Source organism: Heteronotia binoei, chromosome 4, assembly GCF_032191835.1.
Source record: "Heteronotia binoei isolate CCM8104 ecotype False Entrance Well chromosome 4, APGP_CSIRO_Hbin_v1, whole genome shotgun sequence".
Lineage (NCBI taxonomy): Eukaryota > Metazoa > Chordata > Lepidosauria > Squamata > Gekkonidae > Heteronotia > Heteronotia binoei.
In genome coordinates this window covers 154,742,136-154,765,852 of record NC_083226.1, presented here as the reverse complement: position 1 = coordinate 154,765,852, position 23,717 = coordinate 154,742,136, and the positions used below count along the sequence as shown (strand labels likewise).

General features: G+C 39.4%; 1 protein-coding gene across 1 annotated transcript in view; it reads right to left on the bottom strand.

Annotated features, from left to right (window-relative positions):
* Nucleotides 1–23,717, bottom strand: part of RICTOR (RPTOR independent companion of MTOR complex 2) — an 80,060-nt gene that overhangs the window by 8,260 nt on the left and 48,083 nt on the right. Inside the window, exons 10-30 of the mRNA XM_060236056.1 lie at nucleotides 23,312–23,379; nucleotides 21,450–21,532; nucleotides 19,085–19,172; nucleotides 17,384–17,474; nucleotides 17,112–17,178; nucleotides 16,504–16,584; nucleotides 15,406–15,506; nucleotides 13,675–13,837; nucleotides 13,263–13,364; nucleotides 12,940–12,986; nucleotides 10,121–10,256; nucleotides 9,072–9,271; nucleotides 7,788–7,914; nucleotides 6,880–7,044; nucleotides 6,038–6,114; nucleotides 5,867–5,945; nucleotides 5,428–5,537; nucleotides 5,240–5,327; nucleotides 3,259–3,351; nucleotides 2,639–2,745; nucleotides 527–756 (exon numbers count right to left, since the gene is read on the bottom strand). Of these exons, the coding sequence (XP_060092039.1) occupies nucleotides 527–756; nucleotides 2,639–2,745; nucleotides 3,259–3,351; nucleotides 5,240–5,327; nucleotides 5,428–5,537; nucleotides 5,867–5,945; nucleotides 6,038–6,114; nucleotides 6,880–7,044; nucleotides 7,788–7,914; nucleotides 9,072–9,271; nucleotides 10,121–10,256; nucleotides 12,940–12,986; nucleotides 13,263–13,364; nucleotides 13,675–13,837; nucleotides 15,406–15,506; nucleotides 16,504–16,584; nucleotides 17,112–17,178; nucleotides 17,384–17,474; nucleotides 19,085–19,172; nucleotides 21,450–21,532; nucleotides 23,312–23,379 (2,303 nt within the window). The remainder of the gene's footprint in view (nucleotides 1–526; nucleotides 757–2,638; nucleotides 2,746–3,258; nucleotides 3,352–5,239; nucleotides 5,328–5,427; nucleotides 5,538–5,866; nucleotides 5,946–6,037; nucleotides 6,115–6,879; nucleotides 7,045–7,787; nucleotides 7,915–9,071; nucleotides 9,272–10,120; nucleotides 10,257–12,939; nucleotides 12,987–13,262; nucleotides 13,365–13,674; nucleotides 13,838–15,405; nucleotides 15,507–16,503; nucleotides 16,585–17,111; nucleotides 17,179–17,383; nucleotides 17,475–19,084; nucleotides 19,173–21,449; nucleotides 21,533–23,311; nucleotides 23,380–23,717) is intronic.

The window sequence follows — 23,717 nt, the reverse complement described above, 5'->3', positions numbered from 1 at the left end:
TTCACAAGGGGAAAACAGTAATGCACACACTGTGCATGCAGAGCATTATTATGATCTGCCACAGCTAAGCACAAGGTTAGAGCAGGGGTCCCCAACCTTTTTGAGACAGAGGGCACCTTTTGAATTTTGACACAATGTGGTGAGCACAGCCACAAATTGGACGCCACTGCAGGTAGAGCCTGCAACAATAATTGCTGCAGCTTACCTTCAGTCACATGCTGAAGATGCTTGTGCTGTTGTAGCAGCTGCTACCAAAGCAAAATTTTAAAAATCTGCACAGCCAATCAAACCTCCAACAACCAATCAAGAGCCTTGCTAGGCAACAGCCCCGTCTACTTTTTCAAATGGTTGGTGGAGGCACCATCATGCTCATGAGCACCATGTTGGGGATTCCTGGTTTAGAATTAAGCTCCTGTTTAAGTTTTTCATCAATATCCACAGGATGTTATGTTCTCAGACTTGCTGGATCACATAAACTACATGCTTTTCTGAATATCCAGCTGCTTCTGCTGCTACGCGTACTTACTCGATGGTGCAGATTCACTTTCACTGTTGTGCCTCGAACTGGTAGATTCAGAGTTCAAGCTAAGTGTGCTGGGAATAGAGGAGAGTTCGTTGCAGAGCTGCTCCATGTCATCAGGGACTACTGGCCAAGGGTGCCGACGGCTGTGTCTCACCGCATCCCAATTCTGATGCTTCAGAATATCACAGCCTTGCTTTGTTTTGGCTATCAGGCCAAGCACATAGACACAAGTCCTGTATTTACAAACAGGAATCTACTTTAAACAACAATATATTAGCATGCAATGCATCTATAGTCCTATAGACAATTTTACACACACACATATAGAAATACAGTTAACATGAAGTCCTTTGTTATGCACACCCGAAGATCTAGGCTGCAAGAGTGAATGCAAAGTGCCCTGGAGGTCACTTTGTTTGGCCTCCCAAGACCTTCTTGACCATCCCCGGCCCAAGAGATGCCCGCCTTGTCTCTACCAGGGCCAAGACCTTTTTGGTCCTGGCCCCAACCTGATGGAATCAGCTCCCTATGGAGATCCGGACCCTACCTGGCTTGTTAGCCTTCCATAGGGCCTGTAAAACGGAGTTGTTCCACCAGGCTTTTGGATGAAGTGGCAGGCATCTACTTGTTAGATCAGTTGGCCTCCCCTGAGATATCACACTGTGCTACCACACCACTACATCACTCTGTGGAACCATCTGGCTGTAATACTAATTCGCTATTGTAACTGATTTTATTGTGATTTATTGTGATTTATTGATGTACTCTGCCCTGAGCATTCCATGGGGGAATGGGTGGAATATAAATAAACTAAATAATAATAATAATAATGTAATTATTTTAACTGAAGTGACTTAATGAGTTAAGTACATATGGAGTAAGAAAAATTAAGAGTTAAACTGTAGAAATGATTAGACTTGCTACATTGTATATTTTTTAAACTATCCATCAATGTTTTTTTAAAAATACAGATGAAAAATAAAGATTCAGAGGTACAGAACAATATTCTAAATTGTAGATGTGTGTAGTTTTAGTTTTCTGACATTTATAAGAACATAAGAGAAGCCATGTTAGATCAGGCCAATGGCCCATCCAGTCCAACATTCTGTGTCACACAGCGGCCAAATATATATATCTCTCTCTCTCTCGGCTTGGCTTCGCAAACGAAGATTTAAGAAGGGTGCAATAGTCCACGTCTATATATATATAAAAACACACACATACACACTGTGGCTAATAGCCACTGATGGACCTCTGCTCCATATTTTTATCTAACCCCCTCTTGAAGGTGGCCATGCTTGTGGCCGCCACCACCTCCTGTGGCAGTGAATTCCACATGTTAATCACCCTTTGGGTGAAGAAGTACTTCCTTTTATCCGTTTTAACCTGTCTGCTCAGCAATTTCATCGAATGCCCATGAGTTCTCGTATTGTGAGAAAGGGAGAAAAGTACTTCTTTCTCTACTTTCTCCATCCCATGCATTATCTTGTAAACCTCTATCATGTCACCCCTCAGTCGACGTTTCTCCAAGCTAAAGAGCCCTAAGCGTTTCAACCTTTCTTCATAGGGAAGGTGTTCCAGCCCTTTAATCATTCTAGTTGCCCTTTTCTGAACTTTCTCCAATGCTATAATATCCTTTTTGAGGTGCGGCGACCAGAACTGCACACAGTACTCCAAATGAGACCGCACCATCGATTTATACAGGGGCATTATGATACTGGCTGATTTGTTTTCAATTCCCTTCCTAATAATTCCCTTCCTAATAATTTATTTTTGTTGCCTGGCAAACAGGATTACCATTTGCACTGCGCATCAACGGATGTCCAATGTTTAAGGTCCTCTTTGAAACAACGGCAGATGCTTTGCCAAGGCAGCAGCAAGGGCGCAAAAAAATGGTCAACATTATTAACTGCCACACAGGGGCCTCTGGTTAAATTCTAGGCTTTCCTTGTGGGATGCATCTCTTTTGTCCCAAAACTATGCAGGATGCTATACTATATGCAAGGAATAGAGCTGCTAGCAGCAAATCAAACAATTTTAATGACTTTCGGACTAATAAAAAAGATCCCTCAACTGCTTAAAAGCCAGAGTTTCCTGTTATCAAATAGTACTTACCCTCTAATAGACAAGACTTCACAATGTTGGGCGAGGGCTAGTATATCAGGAATCACATTTTCTTCTTGAAGCAAATTCAGACCCCAATTTGAAGATCCAATATTGCCCTGGAATGAGAAGTTTACCTGTGACTAAGCTGGCTGTAGAGATACTGATAAAAAGATCAATACAATAAATATGATGTGGTGATGCTTAGAGTTTGAATCATGTTCTGTGTACGACCAAATGCAGCACAGATACTGACTTTCTATCCAGTATCAACGTTCCTTACAATCTTTCCTAATCTCAAAATAAATTCTGCTACTGCTTACACAGAAACTGAACATATAGATTTGCCTTGCACTGACATAACTCAAAATTAATGTCAATACAGAGAAGGGAGAAGGGGTACCAAAGGACCCAATCATTTGTTTATCATTGTTGTATTATGAATAAAAAACAAATAAACCAGTACTGAAATCTTTCAAAAAATTCCAAATGCAAATAGTAAATAATACTCAAAAAATGGCCATTTAAGAGAAAAAATTCCAGAAACAAATAGATTAGTACATATCCTCACTTGTGTTTAGAGTTATATAAAAAGGAAAACCCTGATAGAGGGGTTTTTTTAAAAAACTAACCAGTGCCCAGAGAGCAGCCTTCAACTGCTTAATCCCTTCCCATTTATCCAGCATAGGGGAACGAACCGTGTAACTCAGGTCAGGAACAATACTCTAAAGGGGGAAAAAAAGTACCTCAATATTATTAGGTCTGTGTTATTTCTACATCAGTTGCTTTTTTCAACATAAATAAGCAATTAAAATATGAATAGGTTACTCTTATTACTGTTATCAGTATAACAAATTCTTTAAAAGCTAATCAAATCAAGAATAGTAACAAATAAATCAAAAATGACTGCTGGTGAAACTGGATAAGGATGTCTTAAACAACAATAGCTAGTCTGATCTGCTTGTATTTATGTATGATATGTAAACAATTTTTCCCATTTCTTGAATATTTAATAACGATGAATAGAGAGTGAAATTAGATAATGCTTAGCTTTTCTTCAATTCACTGAATTTTTTAAAACCCAGAAATTCACACAGCTGGGAGCCCTAAGATGAAAGCTAACTGGAGCCCTATCTTGGACATTTCAAAATCAACCAGCTACATCTTTAACAATAAGTCTAAGCTTTTGTTCACAGTTTTTAACAATATTTTCACACAATTGTTTATCATATTTTCAGCATGGCAGGCCAGGCATGGGAGAGCAAGATGATGATGCATGTGAGTGATACACACGCTCCTGAAAGATCACAGCAGCGTGGGAACTGGAGAGGGAGTCACGTCTAGGCTAATTACTCCCTGTTCCGTACTTTTAAAATCAAGTTCCAAGTGTCGTTTCTGAGTCATGCCTTGTGAAGCACAGTATGCGCTCCAGAAACTAAAAAGTAATTCAGATGTTACAATAGCAAAAGTGCGAGGGGAAAAAAAGAGCTGCATTCTTTTCTTTCCCCCCTCCTGCTGCACCATTCTGAACTGCTGGGGAAGGTTTGTTTCCTGAAGATTTTGTAATGGCTGTGCAATCTCTTGTTGGCTGTGGGGCTTTCTTCTTTCAAACTGCATCCCAACATTATTTGGGAAAATCTCAAGATGAAAATTCTACAAGTGGGCAGGGCCAGCTCTGCCACTAGGCAAGCCAGGCGATTGCCTAGGGCAACGGCCTTCCGGGGGCACCAAATTGGGCGCCCCCCCATGTGACTCAGTGATGTTATCAGTGCAGTGCGGGGCACCAGAAGCTAGCCTTGCCTAGGGTGCCAGATAGTCTAGGGCTGGCCCTGCAAGTGGGGCTTCCACATAAGAACTGTTGGTCAAGACTAAAGCAAACCACTCCTGATTTTGTCTCCCATGGAGTTACTACGGTGGCACTCCAGAGCTCAAGGAATTTCCACCCATGTTTTTTGTGAAGTCTTACACACTTGCAAGTAGCCCGCTTAAAATCAACGAGGGACCGGGCCTTTTCTATTATGGCCCCCTCCTGGTGGAACCAGCTGCCAGAAGAGGTGAGGGCCCTGCGGGACTTAGCCCAGTTCCGCAGGGCCTGTAAGACAACCCTCTTCCAGCTGGCCTATGACTAGCTGGTACAAGAAAGTGAGTGTAGCTATACTGGATGTCCGCTGCCCCATGTTTTAAATGCCAAATGTTTAAATGTTTAAATGTTTTAATGGTTTAATACTTAAATCTAAATGTTTTATCTTTAATTTCTATTTATGTTATATTCTTGTGTTGTAAGCCGCCCTGAGCCACTTGATGGGAAGGGCGGGATAGAATAAAATAAATAAATAAATAGACTGGGAGACATTCATTTACTGGTTTCAAATGTAGGGGGAAAGGATTTTAAAATTAATTAAGTTACAGGTTACAGCTGATGTGGTAGTAAAACTGCTTACTAAAGCCAAACACACTCAACGGCCATATCCTGTTTTCTTTTCTTATGGGGCTTTTTGAGTAAAGGTCAAGCCATCCAAATCAATAATACCCAAATCAAGGATGCTAAAATAAATTCTAAAAGGGTATTTAATGCTAACTTGATTATGAATTAAATAAATTAAGGTTCGTTACCTGAGCTTCCAACAAATGGCAGCCTGTTTTGTGGTGTACCAGTTGACCGTAAAGGTGAACTGGCAGATAGACATGTGGCCGTTGTAATCTGGTAGAAAGAAAAATGGTTTGGTTTCACAATCTCAAAAACAGCCGCAATTATTTCAAGTTTCTTAACAACCCACTCACAATTCTTAGTCTTTGCCTACCTTTGGTTGCTCCGGCGAACATAATTATCACCATCAACAGGTTTCCGATATGTGGTAAGTGCTTCATTAAGTTGCTCTTCTATCAACTCAACATATTTTAAATTGTATTCCTAAAGAGGTTATGAAATTGTCCATCAGAACAATATTTTTGATACTTTGCTTTCATGTACAACAGTCTACTGTGATCAGAGAACTTTCTTCCTATTTTTATCATTACCAAGGCACTACTGCAGACGGCAAAAAAAGGACTTCTGAATCAATGTAATTCTTGTTACAAAAAACCCCTTCACCGGTCACAATGGCTGGTAAGGCAAGATGTCACATGATGCCTCAAAGCACCCTGGCAGAATAAGCTAACCTATGGAAGTTGAAGTTGGCTTAAGAAGAAATACATTTATGTGAGTTCTACAGAACATGTTAGATTTGTCAAAAAAGGTACCTTCTGCCATTTCTCCATTTGTTTTGTCACATATCCTCGTTCATTGAGATAAGAAAATCCTTTTGGAATTGAGAGAAATCTAAAAAAATATATACATTGTTTATAAAATGAACACTGATTAGGGAATTGGCTTTTATTAATCTGAAATGCCATACTTCATAATGTACTAACCTTAGAAGCAGAAGCAAACCCTTGTCCCCAAGGTGAGACAGCGCTGGTTTCATTTGGATGAGGGCATGAAGGTTGGCCTAAAGAAGAAAAGGAGGAAAAATTTTCAGAAGGGTAAAAATTGGATACAATAAGATTGGAATTCACTCTGGAGTACATCAGACAAATAACTGCATATGTAATTAGGTGAACAACAGGAACCATATTAGTTTGGCATTTGCATTTAGTGTCTTATTTTAAAATAATCTGCTTTCGAAGAAAATGATTTATGAATTAAGACTTATTCTTGAGTTGCTGGCCTTTTTGCAGCCACACTTAAGAGGAAAAGTCACCAGCACAAATCACAGCAAATCTTCCAAGGGCCAAGTAATATAAAACTTCTATATCAATATGCAAAACAATTGCTATTGAATGTGAAAGGTAAGAGTGTTGTGTCCTATGAACTGTCAATGGAAGGCATTGCTGCCATCTGTAAGGCTGCTCTTCAGAATCAGAGCTCCCCAAGGAATCTGGTGAGAGATCAGTGAAGTGGACATCCGTCTCCTTCCTCACAACAATCTGGTGAGGCTGAGAATGTGACTGGCCCACGGCCACTTTGTAAGTTTCATGGTACAGTGGGGATCTCCCAGACCCTCGTCCATTGCTAAGGGGGAAGCACTACAAGACACCCCCCCACACACACATACAATGACATAGTTTTTAAAGAACAGGAAAAGACTGACTTCATGAACTCTTTCCATTCATGGTTGATGAGATAACATACTGTGTGCGTATTTCTTATAATGAACTGAACAGAAACAATGTGCATTTTACAAAGACTGCACAGTGGAACTGAAAAGTCTCACCTTGTCTTCGCATGCCTCATCAAGAATATCAAGAGCTTCAGAGGAAATAGCTTTGTTTTTGTCATGCAGCTGAGTGACTAGTAATTCGATCCCCCAGTTACTAAAGAATTCTACATTGGCTCTCAGCAGTACCCTTAAATGTTTTGTGGCGTACAGTCGGCAGCTCTACAAAGGAAGGGAGGGAACAGATAAACAGAAATGGATACATGAGAACTCACTCAGACACAAAACTGCAGACATTTATAAGCCACTGAAATCAAGGGCAAACCCAAATTACACCCAGCTTTGAGGCTATTTGTCACTTATCAGGGATGCTGCCTGTAGGCTGATCCTGCATTGAGTAGGGGTGTTGAACTAGATAGCCTGTATGGCCTTCTCCAACTCTATGATTCTATTCTATTTGTGCCCCATAATTTTTAAATCCAAGAATGTTGAACTAGGAGGGTCAGAAATTAAATGGAAGCTTGAGCTTCTGGACCAGAAACTGTGTGTTCTCCTCCCAAAGTCTGTCTCATGGCAAAGCGTTTACATGCTGAGGGAAGGTAAGACATTTTCATTACTGAATGTACAGTTATAAAAAACTATGGATGCATTAAGTTTCCAGGGTTGAACATACGCACTATTATTACATTTTATCACACTGCTCCTTCAAGGAGCTCCTTATTCCATCCTCGCAATAACCTTTTTAGGCTGAAAGTGATTGGACTACACCATGAGCTGCATGGCTGAGTGGGAATAAAGAAACTAGCTCATGGTCACTCAGATACTTTTATGAGTAACCATCACAACACAGGTTTCCCTGGCCCAGTCCCACTCTATCCAATATAGAGCATGGTGAAAGCATGAATAAATCCATTCATACTTATATATATTTTCAGCAGGTAAGCATGTATGTTCCTGTCACTTACGTCAGTAGCTGCCGTAAGGATTTTGGAAAGGATGACCCTTGCTAATCCATCTCTGCTGTAGTCCAAACTAGATACCGTCAGTTTTAGTAAGTGATCTTGGTTCTTCAAAGAGCAAAGGTTAAGGAGACTGAAAACAAGTTGAACATAGTTAAATACAGCTGGAAGCCCTGGTAAGAGAAATACACACACACAAAAGGCATGTTCAGGTGCTAAACCTGAATGGGAGTTAATAATATAAATCTGTATGTTAATGGGACTGATTTTAACACACTATCGGTTGTCCCTCACGATCACATTTTAGATTGAAAGCTCCTTAGGGCAGGGAACTCTTGTTTGCCTATGTACCTTGCACTTGCACCTGAGGATGTATCAAATATTATATTGTGACTGTAGCAACAGAAACAAAATTGAGACACAATTACTTATTTTCCATAGTAAAACCTTCTGCTGAAAGCTACAATGTGCTTATCTTTTACAATTACCAAATGTTGACTCAGGAAAATATTGCAGAGTAGATCCTAACCTCAATATTTGCAGTCTGAAGATATTTTCACAAGCAGAAGTGTTTTTTAGGGGGAGCTGATTCTCCCTTCCACCGCAGACCCCCCACTCCCCCCCCCACTGCTCAGAGGGGCAGCCTACTTTTAGGAGGCACAGCTGAAACAGGAGGGGAAAAGTTTATGTAAGAGCTGTTCTGCTCACATTAGATAGGACCAAGCCATAGAATATTTCAGTTGTGTGGGGTTTTGTATGGTTTTTTAAAAGTTGGACTGTCAATTCTGCATTTTGGAATTTTGTAGGTCATTAAATCATATAACTGAAGTTCACAGAAAAGAAGCAATATAAATGGCTCAAAGGGACTCAAACAACTTTAATGACATTTGCACATCCATTTGTAAACAACCTTTACAAGTAAAATCTAAACATTACTAACAACCGATATTCCCTTTAAGCTGAATTAGCATGAGTTAGCTCACAGACTTTTAGCCTCCAGCTTACACGTTTTTGGCTTAGCTCAGGAAGAATGACCCCAGAGCACACTAATTTATGCAGCAGCTTACAACTTTAATGCCAGTAGCTCACAAAGTATAATTTTTGCTCACAAGACTCTGCAGCTTAGAGAGAACATTGCTAACCACATATCTCTACTGTTTCGGAACTTGGAGATGGGTGCAGGGGAAGAGAAGGTGCTGAATAACTGCAGATCTAGAGAAATGTAATGCAGGATGGAAGGGGGGGACCTGAGCTCTTTGAGACAGTTTCATAGTGGAGAATGGTACTCACCACTGAAATACATTACACTTTTCAAGCATTTTCACTCCATGGGGATGGCACGAGAGTGTACCAAAAAATAAGAAGTAGTGCTGGCTGAGAGTATTAAGTAAACCATTATTTTGGAGACTTCGTTCCGGTTTCATTCCAGAGGAAGAATTGAGCCACTGTACAATATCTTTTACTAACTCCTCAAGGTAGCCTTGACCATCCTGATTAAGAGTAATGGGAAAGCAACAGTTTTAGTTTGTTCTGCAGCTGTTTCTCTGCCCCCTCTTGCCTCAGATGGGGGGAAGGGGGAAACAGATATCCATTTCTATCTCAAGATACAAGAGATAAATTGTTAAACAGGCTAGTACAAAACTAAATTACACCAAAGGCAAACTTTGGGCTACTGGAACATGCAGGAACGTCTAAAACATTTTATCTGTGAATTCAAGAACAATGCATACAATGGATTATCCAAAGATTTTTATTAACGTATGTATTTTAGAAGAAATATTCAAACTTCAATGCAGCATTCAAAGAAGCTTTAAAAAAAAAAAAAAAAGCAATGGACTTTCAATAGGAATTCCTCTACATGAAAAATGTGGCGAGGTCAGCAATGAGGCTGGCCTCAAATGATCCTAAAAACCATAACTCATTCCCATGCGGATTATGGCAGTCAAAAATGTAAACAATCTTGGGCAGTCCAAGTTCTGTCACAGCTAACAGTAGCAGGTAAAGCTGTTCAAAAACAGGTTTCTACCAAAGGGATCTCACACCTTCTGGTACTTTCCTCTCCTGTCAAGTTCTCAGTTATGTAAACAGACCAACCCGCCGGGAAATAGAACACAGTGTTGTCTATTTTATTAACATAATTGAATGTTTTAGGACCCTTTCTGATGCATTCTAAATTACTTTTTCCTTTCTTTGTCTGCGGATGTAACAATAAATATTATAAAACCCTGTATGGCTTTTATATATGTAGTGACCAATACTTTCTAGAGCATGCTCCTTCCCCAAAATAATACTTTAGCTCTAGTTTGCATTACACTGCAGTTCAATGACATCCAACTTACCTCTTCAGATTCAAGAAGAAATTCAGTAAACTGACAACCTACAACTGTGAGTTGTTTTGACTTTGTGAAATCCAGATCCAGGTTGGCATACAATTTGCTACTGGGCTTGTAAAAATAGAGCAGTCGTCGCACAAATCTGCATTAAATAGAAGAATGAAGTGCTTCTCAATATGTATTTCAGACAGCTGCACGCGTCAATGGCCAGAAGAGCTGTTTTTCCTATGTGAGCATGTTGAGAACCAAGTAATTTGCTCTCAAACTTAGTCTGAATTTATCAGTTATAAATATATACAAGCACCTGTTACCCAGGTTATTCAGAACCGGAACTGTGACAAAAGGTAAGAACTTCCTCAAAAGAGACCAAATTAGCAAAACAAGGTAACAAACAATGTATGAATGATCCTAAAAAGAGAGCTGCATGAGAAAATAATACAAATTAACAAAATGGAAATAAGGCAATGGAGTTGATCCTACACTAATACCACCCCATTGAGCAAAGTTTATTTTTATTGAGCTTTTATATCCCAGCTTTCTCTTTTGGCTCAGACTCAAAGAAAACATGAGAAACAAAACTATTACATCGGGGCTATAAACCAAGTGCCACTAGCTATACTGGCATGACATAGAGCCCTAAAACAAGCTCATTCAAGTCTATTTGTACATTATGAATTTCAGAAGTAAAACTCGTCACACAAATGTGATAATGACCATAAAAGCAGATCTTCCCAAAGAAACGTGGAGATACTGGGAAGAACAACTTCTTTATTCTTCCAGCCTCAAACCTGCTTGCATTCAACTGGATCTGTAAAGTACAGACTAGAGAAAATATAGCCCCTCCAGTGGGGATGAGTGGGGGTGTCAAAGTAGCACACCCTGTTGCTCCACTCCCTCTTACAGAGACTTATTTTAAAAGTCTGAGCACCCTTCCCACCCAGTCACTGTGCTATGACTGAATCATTACCGTACCACATAACAATTCACAGCTTCAAACACATGGATGCTAAATGATGTGCATTTGTAGGAACAATGTAATTTTGCCTCAGCTTAGAGCCTGCGCATTTACAAAGAACAGAACCGGAAAAAGCAGTGAAAAGATGCTGGTGGTCATATTGACAGCAATGAATTAATTGGCACTAATGACTCTGAGTCACTGAAATAAACAATGCTATGTTTGTTGCCCATGATAACCGTAACCTGAGATCATTGCAGAGGAGGAAAAGAATGCGGCTACTTGCTCTCAGTCCCACAGTTAAAGCAGTGAGAGGGTAAGAGTATCAGCAGTAAGAGAGGGGTGCTTCTGAATGGGTAAAACGTTTTAACATTAAGCCGGTACACAAAACCATAGAACTTAAAGCAAGCCTTGGACAATAACCAGGCCTTTAGCTTAACACAAGGCTACAAAAATTTATGGATTCAGACTGTAATAATTCTACTTAGCATCACGGTCCATGTGGGAAAAGGAAAGCTGAGTCTTTAAATCGCTGCCATAGTCAGTAAGAATTCTCTTGCTAGACCAGACAAAAGGATCACCTATACCTTATCTTTGTCAGATGGAACCTCAAACTCATTACTCTTTATCTACGTACTGCTCATAGCATCTGAGGAAACGTGCTGTAATCCAAGGAAGCTTATATTGAAATTATATTCATCTTTTAAGTCATGCAAGATTGCTTTGGCTGCACCACGCTAAAATAGCTATCAGCACTTGGACCGCCCATCATCTATTATTATTAGGATTTCTGACCGCCTTTCCTGATAACCAGGCTCAGGGTGGTTTACAGTGATATAAAAATCAGCAAAAACCCAATTAAAACCAAAACAGCAGACAATAAAACATTAGATTCTAGAAAAACGAGATTACATCCAAGTTCTGAATGGTGTCGCTATCTTGTGGGAGGGTGGGTGAAAAAAGTGGAAATGGGAGTGCCAAGGTGGAATCATGGCTGCCCTCAACCAAATGCCTGCCTAACAAGCCCTGTGGAACCAAAATAAGTCCTGCAGGGCCCGAACGGAACTCAGCAGAGAGAAAAAGCCCTAGTAGAGGTCAGTTGGATGTCTATTAAGTCAGGGACCAACAGCAAATGTTGATCAACAGAGAGCAAGGCTCTCCTGGAAGTATACCAGGAGAGGCGGTCCTGGAGAAAAGCAGGTTCCTGGCTGTCAACACCAGCACTTTAACCAGATCCAGTACTCCACTGGAAGCCAGTGCAGCTCCCATAGCACAGGAGGGATGTGAGCTGTATTGCAGGGTGCCTGTAAGGACCTGAGCTGCTGCTTTCCGCACTGGCCAGAGTTTTCAGGTCAGCCTCAAGAGTGGGTCTGTGTAGAGTGAGTTACAGAAATCCAGCCTGGAGGTGATCATTGTGTGAATTACAGTGGCTAAGTTGGAGCTGGACAAGTACCAGATAACTCACAGCCTACTGCCTTTTCACTTTAACCTACACCCACAGTTTCTGGCATAAATATCAGACTGTGTGAGTGGGCTTCCTTCCAGATCAAAATATCTATGTACTGAAAATCTTATTTTGTAAAGGTAGCTGAAAACCAAATTTACTTTCTCGAAATGCAATCTCAGCTACAAGGATACAGCTGACTACTATGTATTCTTTAAAATAGTTTGCCTCCCTTTTGTATAAATAGTTTTTTCCCCCTGAACAGAAACAACTGTCTTCATACTTATTCCAACTCAGATATCAGTATCTAACACATTGTCATCATGGTTTTTAAGTTCAGGAACATGCTGTTATTTCCCAAGACATAATGTAATATTTTCTGAATCTGATTTTTCTTTACAGAGATCTACTTGGTCATCTACGTACCTGTGCAACTGTTCATCTTTAAAGTTCCTTAGATTTACATTTGGCCACTAGAAAACAACAGATATAAAATTTTGTAAGCTATATACCAGTCCTTGATAAGTTGCACTAACAAGGGCATTTCTGCATACTAGTTTACACCCAGTCTAATTATGGACTGCATGGCACTCAGTCATAACATATTTATATAAAAACTCTCTAAATGTTGTCCTGTTCAACTACAGCTAGTTTAAGCTCATGAGGCAATAGTAGATTACCTTCTTTTATTTCACTGTATTCCAAATTTTTAAAAAAAGGCTGAATTATTTCACTGCTTCACTGCTTACCTTAAGTATGGTCCCTATCAGATTCCAGTTCCAGTCAAGGTTCTCTTTGTGGAGAAGAACTTGGCTATCTCTAAGGTTTGTTGCCAGTGCTTCTTCCGTATCCTGTAACATAGCAAAAGGGAAAGGGAAAACAAAAAATGTATTTTGCTGCAAGATAAATTCTTTTGTCAGAATGTACAAATATGCAGGCTAGGTTTATTTTCATAAGCCAATGACATATGTCTCTTTGGTTTTTTAGAAACGGAACTGCAAGACACATTAAAACTTGTAATAAACAGACACAACCACCTCTGTTTTTCTTTATATATTAGACTTTTTCAATTAAGGTCAGAATGCCAAGCAACATTCAGGTGAAACAGAAAACCCATACATTAACAATCTGACAGTGCTCATTCTAGGATAATCGCCCTACCTTTAAAATAAAGATATCCTTATGCACACGATATTGATCCCTTTTCTGATGCGTTGATATGGCTTTCTGAACAATGTGATCCAGATGAAGGCTGTACGGCTTAGGTCCTCGTTTTTTCATTTCATGAAAGCGTTTTAAGCAATTCAGTGCAGCGCTGGCTCGTCTATCAAGGGAAAATGTTCATAACAGGAAAATTCATTAGGCAGCATTACAATATAAACTCTATAATCTTGGTCTATGTATGCTATTCATAAGAATGACCTTGTGAAGCACCAAAGAGGAAAAGAAATATTGCTGCTTGTAGTTAATGCTGCTCCTGAGTGTATGTGGCAAGAATTAAATCGTACAGCAACAGTATCTTTCAAAAAATGTATTCCTCTCAGGTTGTTTTTTTAATGGTGTTCTTAATCTCTGAACATGTATATTTGCTGGTTTGGTTTTTTCAAAAATTGGATTCAGCAGTTTTTTCCCTTTCATGGAAGGCCTGGCTAACTTCAAGATGTAAACCAAAGTTTCAAAACTAGAAAGCTACGGTATCACAGATATGTCCCCTCTCCCCCCTTGGAGCTGCTGAACCTTCTAGCAGCACACGCTCAGAAAACACATCTTTGCTAGTGGGCTAGATAAAGGTCAAATAAATTCCCCTAACTTTGCAATACACTCCCAATATCAATCAAACCCACTCCCCACAACTGCCTTTAAGCACATGCTGTGAGATTCAACCATGTTTCCCAATGGAACACATAGGTAAGCCCTAATTATCTGAAATACGAACAGCCTAGAAGTACTCCAGTTAAAGGTGATTTATACACCTTGATCCCTTTTACTTCTTCATTCGTTTTTTATCCCACCCCTCCTATAATGAGTGTAGGGTGGCATAAAAAGTTAGGCCCATCAGAACAGCCCACTTTAATGGTTCTTTTCAAGGTTTAAGAATGTGAAGCTGTTTTTATATGAAGCCAAATCACTGGTCCATTTCACTCAATGTTGTACACTCTTACTCAATATTGTCTACTCAGGATCTCCACCAGAGAAGGATAGTTCCTTTCACCTACTTACCTAACTAGAAACACCAAAGCCTGAACCTGTATCCCACATATGCTCTAAACTAAGCCACAGCCCCATCCCTAAGTTCCCATGTGTATATAACTTTGGCCTTCATTTTCCTCTTTCTACCCATCCTTTGAACTGCAGAAGGGCTTTGAAACTCCTCCCTGCAGATGGGTTGATAAAGTACTTAGTACAGAAAATGCTAATAGCAAAGTTTTTTAAAGTCACCCATTACTTCAGAAAGGAAATAGATGCAGTATACAGTATACTGTTGCTCGCTAACAATAGGTTACTTTCAGGAAATGGGAGCAATGAGAGTTAGACCATGTTCCCATCTTCCTCCATTTCCTCCAACCATTTCTGCTATTTTATACTGGGAACATTTCATATGAGGCATTGTATCCCACCATCTGGTTCAGCAGCATGCAAATGTCCTTCTCTAGAGGAAGGCTCTTAGCAGGAAACAATACATGACATTTAGTTATAGAACATGTTTCTATGCACTGTTCCCCAAGCTATGTGCTCACGATACAATGCCAAATACGTAAGCTATTAGAAACATGAATTGAGGTAAACAACATACTGCAAAAAGACAGGCTTTACAGAAGTCTCCATTCAATGTATAAATCAGTCTCCAACTTAGCACAGCATATATTTTATTTTTCATAAAAGTATGCTTACAGTCTTTTCTCCTTTTCAATGTCAAAAGAAGCTGCCATATTCATTAATGTTGGTAAGCAATGTAAGTGGTGGCTGTGACAATGAGGAAGAATGGTGTTTGCCTGAAAAACAGAAGCACTTCACAGGTTTTGATTTTTCAAATAGAGCCCAAGTCCCCCAGACACTGAAGATAATAGTTAAGTCGAATGGAATACAGAATCATTGGAAAAACAAATCACTTCTCACACAAAGCCAGTTTAATAATCTCAAAGAAGAGGTAATCCTGAATCTGAAAACAAAGTAGAAGCATCGTTCCTGTAGACTTGGGTGTTATTTGTAACATTACTCTGAGGCTTAGTTCAGATATCTGCAAACCACGGTTAGATGCTGAATAAACAGCTCTGTAAGAAGTGTGGAGTTGTGCAATCTCTTTGCTCCCATGTGTGATAAAAATAATTTTTTCCAAGTAAACCAGGATTTCAAACAATAGTTTATTTCCAGATTAGAACCCTGGTATACAGAACAAGGACAAACAACAGTTTGTGATAACAGCAAGATGCAGTTTTCTGAAAAACCTGGAAATAATTATTTTGCTTTGTACATAGGGAGGGAAGAGGGCGTGAATTGCAGGCTCCCAGGCCAATTCTCTAAGTGGCCAATCCTGGCTTCAAATAATGCCTGAACCAACCCTGGTTAAAAACAAACAAACAAACAACATCATCCCTAACAGATATTTTCAGTTCATTATCAAGTCATTGAAGCTATGAATTTTACAGCCAGTCTAAGAAAACAACACAAACAGCCTGCAGAAATACAATAACTTGCATAACTCATCAGCTCATTATTCTAACTAAAGAAGCTTTTGAACCGTTAAGACTGGCCTGTGCTCTTGTCCTATGTACCTGCATTATAAGGATCCAGAGATCACAATCTACACCAAGCACCATGAGGCAAACAGAGGAAGCAGTGTGCCTAGATGCAATTGCATCCTTCCTCAACTATTCCTTTAAAATTTATTTCCTTGCCTCCAGTCACCGGAGATGAAGTCCAACCTTAAAATGAGTTCCAGGGTAAAGAATGGAACAAACTGGTGGGTTTTTTTTAAAAGTCTTTTCTTACCATATGCAGAAGTTCACCCAGTAAGATGGTTGCTCTGACAGATATATGGTCATTGCTGCTTGTGATCACTTCGACCAGGCCCTGAAAGAATTAAGACATGAACAACTGCCATAACCATTCCACTGATACTGCTTAGAACATAAGAGAAGCCATGTTGGATCAGGCCAATGGCCCATCCAGTCCAACACTCTGTGTCACACAGTGGCCAAAAAAATTAATATATATCTATACACACACACACACACACTGTGGTTAATAGCCACTGATGGACCTCTGCTCCATATTTTTATCTAACCCCCTCTTGAAGCTGTCTATGCTTGTAGCTGCCACCACCTCCTGTGGCAGTGAATTCCACATGTTAATCACCCTTTGGGTGAAGAAGTACTTCCTTTTATCTGTTTTAACCTGACTGCTCAGCAATTTCATCGAATGCCCACGAGTTCTTGTATTGTGAGAAAGGGAGAAAAGTACTTCTTTCTCTACTTTCTCCATCCCATGCATTATCTTGTAAACCTCTATCATGTCACCCCACAGTCGATTTATAAGAAAGATCCCACAACAAAGTGGTATTTAAACATTTATTGTCTAAATTAAAAATCTCAACTTACTTCTAGGAGTCCATTTGTAATGAAAGCAGAGAGAATAAGTGCCAAGTAATTGTCCATGAGGTCAGGTCTAGATAAATGTGTAACAAGGAAAAAAAAAATCAGGTCTTCATTCATTGCATTTTAGCCTTCTTTTGTGTCATAAACTGACTCTCAAAGCAGCTTATAGTAACAAAAAACCGAAGAGTTTAAAATTACTACACAAGGCTGTATTTTACATTCCAATACAGATGGAAGAAGTAGCACTACAAGTTAAACCTTTTCACCATAAATACCTGGATCTGGCTCTGTGAGGTAATATAATTTTAGCTTCTGCAGCTACAAAGCCATCAGAAAGCCTCCAACTGTCTTGAAAGCGACTTGGATCTGAAACAAGAAAATATTAAGTAGGGGTGAAAAAAAGAAACAGCCAGTTTTCCTCCACAGTTCCACAATTCATTTGTTTTGGTTTTTATTGTTATTGTTTTTTCTTGTCTCCCAATAATACCCTTTGCTTTTGTGAGGCAAACTCTGTGACTACAATATACACATAAGAGGGGATCCAGTAACTACCTTTTAGAGGCCCATTTCTCCCTAACAACTTATTTTCTTTACACTCACAAAAGCAGAGGCCCGGGCCACCCTTCTTCTGTCCTGCTAATACTAATCACATCAGATTCAGGTTCATTTTGCTCTTCCTGAGCACCACTTCCAGGGTAACCCCCCCCCCACACACATACACACAAACACAGAGGAATATGTTCTGAGCTGAACAAAGTTATTTTCAAAATGAACTTGTTGCATTCAGAAGACAGCCTGGAAAATATGAGGCTTCACAGTTAAGCTATCTACTTCGTGGAGATGGGGACCCAGAGTTTATTTGCATATTATTTGACTTTCTTGTCATCTTATCACCATCCTATTATCTATCCCCATTGTTAATCTTTACACATCGAAGGTGCATAAGCATGAAAGAACAGCAGAGAAATAGAGGCAAAAAAAGGGAAACATGAAGATCAAGCAAAAGCTTACTCAGGAATATAGTTGACCTTCATAATCCCCCCATTTTCCTTCTCCGTTCATTATTCCCACATTGGAACAATAATTGGAACAACTAGTGCAATCCCTTTGCTGATGTAGTCTGTCAGCCTACCATATTGAGCAGGAAACCAACACAGTAAGTTTCCTAATAATATTTATCCACTGCAGGGAAGTAAAATTCTCCTCAAGGAGATAACCATATTATTTATTTAAAATATTTACATGTTGCTACTCCTCCTCCCCAAGGGATCAATGTTATTCAAAATTACATAACTTCATAAAAACACTCCATACAAATCTCAAGAAAGCTACAAGCAATTTGGAAACATTCATATCACTAAAACAGCAGGCAATTATAGTATGACTGAAAGCAGAAAGATGCGGGAGGGTGGGAGAACTCTACACAAACTAATTAGATTCAGTTTCAAAATCTAGAAACTTCAGGCTTATAAATGAACTCTTGTCTGGCCTGCGATCAATTTTTAAACTCCAAACTGGATCTGATCTGGATTAGACATAAAACCAAACAAGTCTTGGGGATCCATAAAACAATTATAAACAAACCTGGAGGGTCTCTGGCTACACAATCTCTCTCCCCCCCCACCCTCCTTTGTTTACAGCCTGAAAATTAAACACCTCCATGGCAAACCATAACTGCTGTTTCACTTGAACCACTACTAACTATTGTTTGTTCAGTTTCATCCAGGATTAAATCAGACTATAAAATAATCCAGGATTAAACCAGACATCCAAATTATACCATGGTTTACTGTTGTGTCTGAGCCAGGCCTTGGCGATGGTTACAGCTTTACCTTGCTAACATGAGGGCAGCATGTAGGCACGAGGAAAGGAAATAATACCAGTGAGGGAGACAATTATGAATACATCCCACTCAACCACAACACGTCGCCAGTGGGAAGAAAAATATGGGGAACATACAAAGGCTAAATACTAACCCACGCTGAGAAGTGCTTCTATAAATTCTTCTGTCACAACGGGAAGAGGGAGGCGAAATATATCATAAAGAACTTCAAGTAGGCCCCGCTATAAACAAAATGGAAATATGGTCACAAAAGTCAACACAGATTTGTGCACTTCTGTTGAAGCGGTATGTCAAAAATTTCAGAGGATTTTAGCATTCCTTTAAAAATTGTCTAAGGAAACAATGATGCCAGGTGCAATAGTTCCAAGTATCGTTATGGTTCAGAGTTCTGCCTTTTTGTGCAAGCACCCCCTTGGCAAAATGGGTCACTACGGGAATGCAGGGATGTTTGCAAGTTATCTGAGCTTCAAGACAAGAGGGAGCACTGGATATGGCCATAGGAGACTTCCTGCTTTGTACAAGCACATGCATGTCAAGGGGGCGGGGGAAAGGAGAGGGGAACCTGGGTTCTCTTGAAACCTATGAGGATCCCTCCACATGTAGGCACTGTGGCTCTGCTACAATGAAGCACTTCTATGTTTTACAGTTTTCCTTCTACTTAGAAGCAAGGGCAACTGATTTACATTTTAAAATTGAATTCAGTACATCCAGTCCCTACTAGTCACGGTGTAACTTGCCTACAAACTAGCCCAGCCCATCTTCACCACAAAAGTACGATTACAGTGACAGTGGTGGAGGATCCAAAGCCGCCCCCCCCTCCTGCACTGGCATTCCACATTTTGTACAATGAAAAACAACTACCTGATATGCAGGAATTATCAGTTGCATATAATCATTTAACATTTTATTGTAGAATATGTACTGTACTTTAATGCTGCTTTTTTAGAAACACAGCTGTAATAAAACACGGCTTTCATGCAGTTTTACTTCCAATTAACTACAGAAAGATCAATAATGCCTGCTTCAAGACTGACATGTCATGAGTAGGTCTTAATTACAATGCAATGCAATTAACTTGATAAAACACCACCTTGTTATACTTTGAGTGCAGTGACACCTTTAAGATCAACACATTTTAACTCTGTGTACAAGCTTTCGTGTGCACACACGTTTCCTCAAACCTTACATATTGGGGGGGAGGGTAGTTGCCGGGAAAGGCTTAGAGTCAAGATGCATAAGTAACAAAATTGAGAAACCTGTAGAACATTTCAACCTTCCTCAAAGTAGCTGCTGTATCGCACAGAAATTTCAGAAACAGACTGGGAGACTGCTGAATTATAAGTTACAAGAACCCACTAAAAGAAAGCCGTGTGCTAATCAAGGAAACAACACAAAGAACCAACACAGCTACAATTACTGGCAAATAGACATAGATGAAGATAAATTTATGAATAAACTGCATCTTTAAGATGTAAATTTCATATATTCCAGTTATGCAAATATATAGTTTCTGCTTTTAGTGGCTTTTTTGACTGGTCTAGCTTTTATACACAAATACATTTTTGCACCCAGAAGTTAATCCACTTCTGGCTACATTTATCGCTTAGTTACTTATGCATCTTGACTTTTCTAGCCTTTCTTGGTAACTAACCCCCCCCCACCACCTATAGTAAGGCTAGAAGAAATCTGGTTTAATGTATCTGAAGAAGTGTGCATGCACACGAAAGCCTATATCTAAAATTAAACTTTGACACTGGACTCAAATTCTGTTCTATTGCTTTAGACCAACACAGCTACCCACCTGAACCACCTTGTCAGTTATTATTCCCATAGTTCATAAAAACACCTCTTTTCAAATTCTGTTTTCTTGTTCATTGGGGGGGGGGGGCGGGCAAGGCTCTGATTTCATTAACATAATTAGCAGCATAATCCTAAACACTGAAGTCAACACATGTAAAAGGGGGTAACTCTGTTTCAGACTGAGCTGTAAGTCTATGATTTGGGTCACTGTAGAAGCTAGGGAGCCCTGAACTGCTGGGATGCCACTGAGATTGTTCACCACAACTTTGCCAGTGTTCTACGCTTCTCCTTGCAGCAGGGCATCTCAATGGACTTCTCATTGGTGACTCCTCTGTCCCTTCCATCCACTGAACCAAGGTCCCCTTTGAATATCTGGGGCTCCTCTCAATCTGCAGCTCTCCAACTCTGTTCACCCTCACAGGAGCTAAGTTCGTGGCCTGTGGATGTCTGTGATGACATCTGAGCCCTGGTAGTTCAACATCACTTCTGAGCAGCCCATATGCATTTCTGGCTTAACCTCTTATGCTGTGAAGGCACTGGAGAGCTATAAGTAGTAATGTCCCCAACAAGGCCACTATCCCATCATCAGTAAAATAAGATGGCACAAATCCAGGACATTAACAGGAACATAAGACAAAAACTGACTACTACCTATGAAGGCACATACAATATAAGAGTTCTACCTGTAAAATACATACCCGAATTTCCATGTTAGGTATGCACAGCACACCAATAAGAGACTGGATCCCAGAATTCCCAGGCTTGCACAAACTGATAATGCCTAAAATAAAAATAAATGTGTAGTTATACAACAGCGCAGTTAAAGATTTTCTCATTTGTAAATGTCTATGATAGAAAAGAGCTAATTATACAAAGACAGCACAAGAACAATCCTGTGTAAAGTTCAGAGCATTAAAACAACCATGAGAATATCTTCACTGCATGAATAATACAAAAATGTAACTCAAAAAGGCTGAGACGCTATCTTCATCTGGGAGGAATATAACTCCATTATTGTCTTTTCCATGTTAATAGAACAGAACCCCTTTAGAAAATTTATGACAACACAGAACTCTAGTGCATCAAACCGAGGGTTAGTTAATCCAGATCATCACTAAGTTTCCAAAAGTGGTAACTCAGCAGCTTGAGAGTAGAGCATGACAATCTTCTGGCCCTCTTTGCTCATAATGCCTCATACTCAGAATAGCACCTAAACATGGAGATATCATTAAATTATATTACTGTTAGCAATCCAGGATTTTCCATGTATTTTGTTTCAAAGCCATTTAAAACTAATGCCCATCAACACATCTTATGGCAATCATTCCATACTTATGAGAAGATACATGAAGAAGTGCTTTTCTTATATTCCAGAACTTACCAATAATAATTTCATTTGGTGATTCTGAGTTCTAGTATTGGAGGGAGGGGTGGGGGAGGAGTATTCTTTGTCCATTTTCTCTTAATCATTCACTTTCCCTCCTTGCCATGTCTTTCTTTGGAAGTCTGTTTTAATTTTTTCTCATAAGGAAAATGCTCTAACTCACAATTATACTTCTCTGTACTCTTCCCAGCATCTCTTTTTGAAATGGGTTGAAAAGAACTGTATATGCACTATTTCAAATATGGATGTACCACAGATTTATGTAACTGCATTGTGACATTGGTCGTTTCATTTTGGGTCCCTTTCCTGATATCCCATGCACAGAACGAAGTCTTCTTGCTGCTACTGCACAGTGAAAATACTTATTCATGGAGCTGCCTTTCTAGATAGCCTCAGTCAGTTCTGAGCTCACCAGTGCGTACATAGATATTCTTTTTAACCTAATGTACATCTACATTATTTACAATGAACTTTATTTTTAAAATTTTATTGCCCGTTCAGTTTGGAGAAATTCATTAGATCTCACTCATGATTCCAGAGCATTTTTTCTAAACACCACAAAAACCCAATTTCTTGCTCCATTCCACTGTTAAAACTGTTTATTCATATTCTGTATTTTTTGTTATTTAAGCAGTCAGCAGAGCAGTCCCTATAAAGCTTAACTTGTGACAAGCTATGTGTTTTTTTGTTTTGTTAAAAGGTCAATAATATCACATCTGCATTCTTTAACTCTAGCGTATATGCCATCCACATTTTTAATCTGTGGGTGTCACCTCAAACTTTCTCTTGCATCATCTTGATCCGGCTTAGTTCTTCAGACACCCATCCCCAAGTGTTTTCCATAATACTTCAATAATTCATGGAAAAACTTCAATAATTCATATCCAATTACACAGAAGAATGGAATTTGGTACTGGTGCACAATTCAACTTCCATTTGTTTTAAAAAAGGAATGTCTAGCCTCTGGTTTCCGACATTTTAGTAGATACTGCTGGCACATTTCAAGCCTGTCTTCAAAGCCTTGAATCAGACAGTCTTCTTTAAAAAAAAAAAATCAAGACAAATTCTCAAGATGATGTATTTTGCAACCAATAGCAAATTCCACACTTCTTCTCCACACTCAAAATAGGCTACTTTTGCATTAATTGTGCTTCAGAGCTGAAACGGAAAACTTACCTGCCCATGAACGAAATGCTGCTACTATTCCCATTTTGCTTGCTGAGAGCCGTGCTTCTCTGTCCTCTCTGAGGTGGGAAAACAAATTTTACAAAGATAATGAGGGTATTTACACGATTGATTGTTTATTTAAAATGGTACACCTAATAAGAATGTATGATAATCTTTTTTAAAAAGCCAAATTGTTTATTACAAACATATTACCTACCCAAAAAAATCATCTTAAGAAGTATTCAAAACAGAGAATGCAACCGAACACAAAATATTCTGCCTGGCTGTAACTATTAACCAGCAATATTGTCAATACAAAGAGAAGAAGAATTGCAGTTTTATACTCCGCCTTTCTCTCTGAAACAGAGACTCAGAGCGGCTTACAATCTCCTTTATCTTCTCCCCCCACAACAGA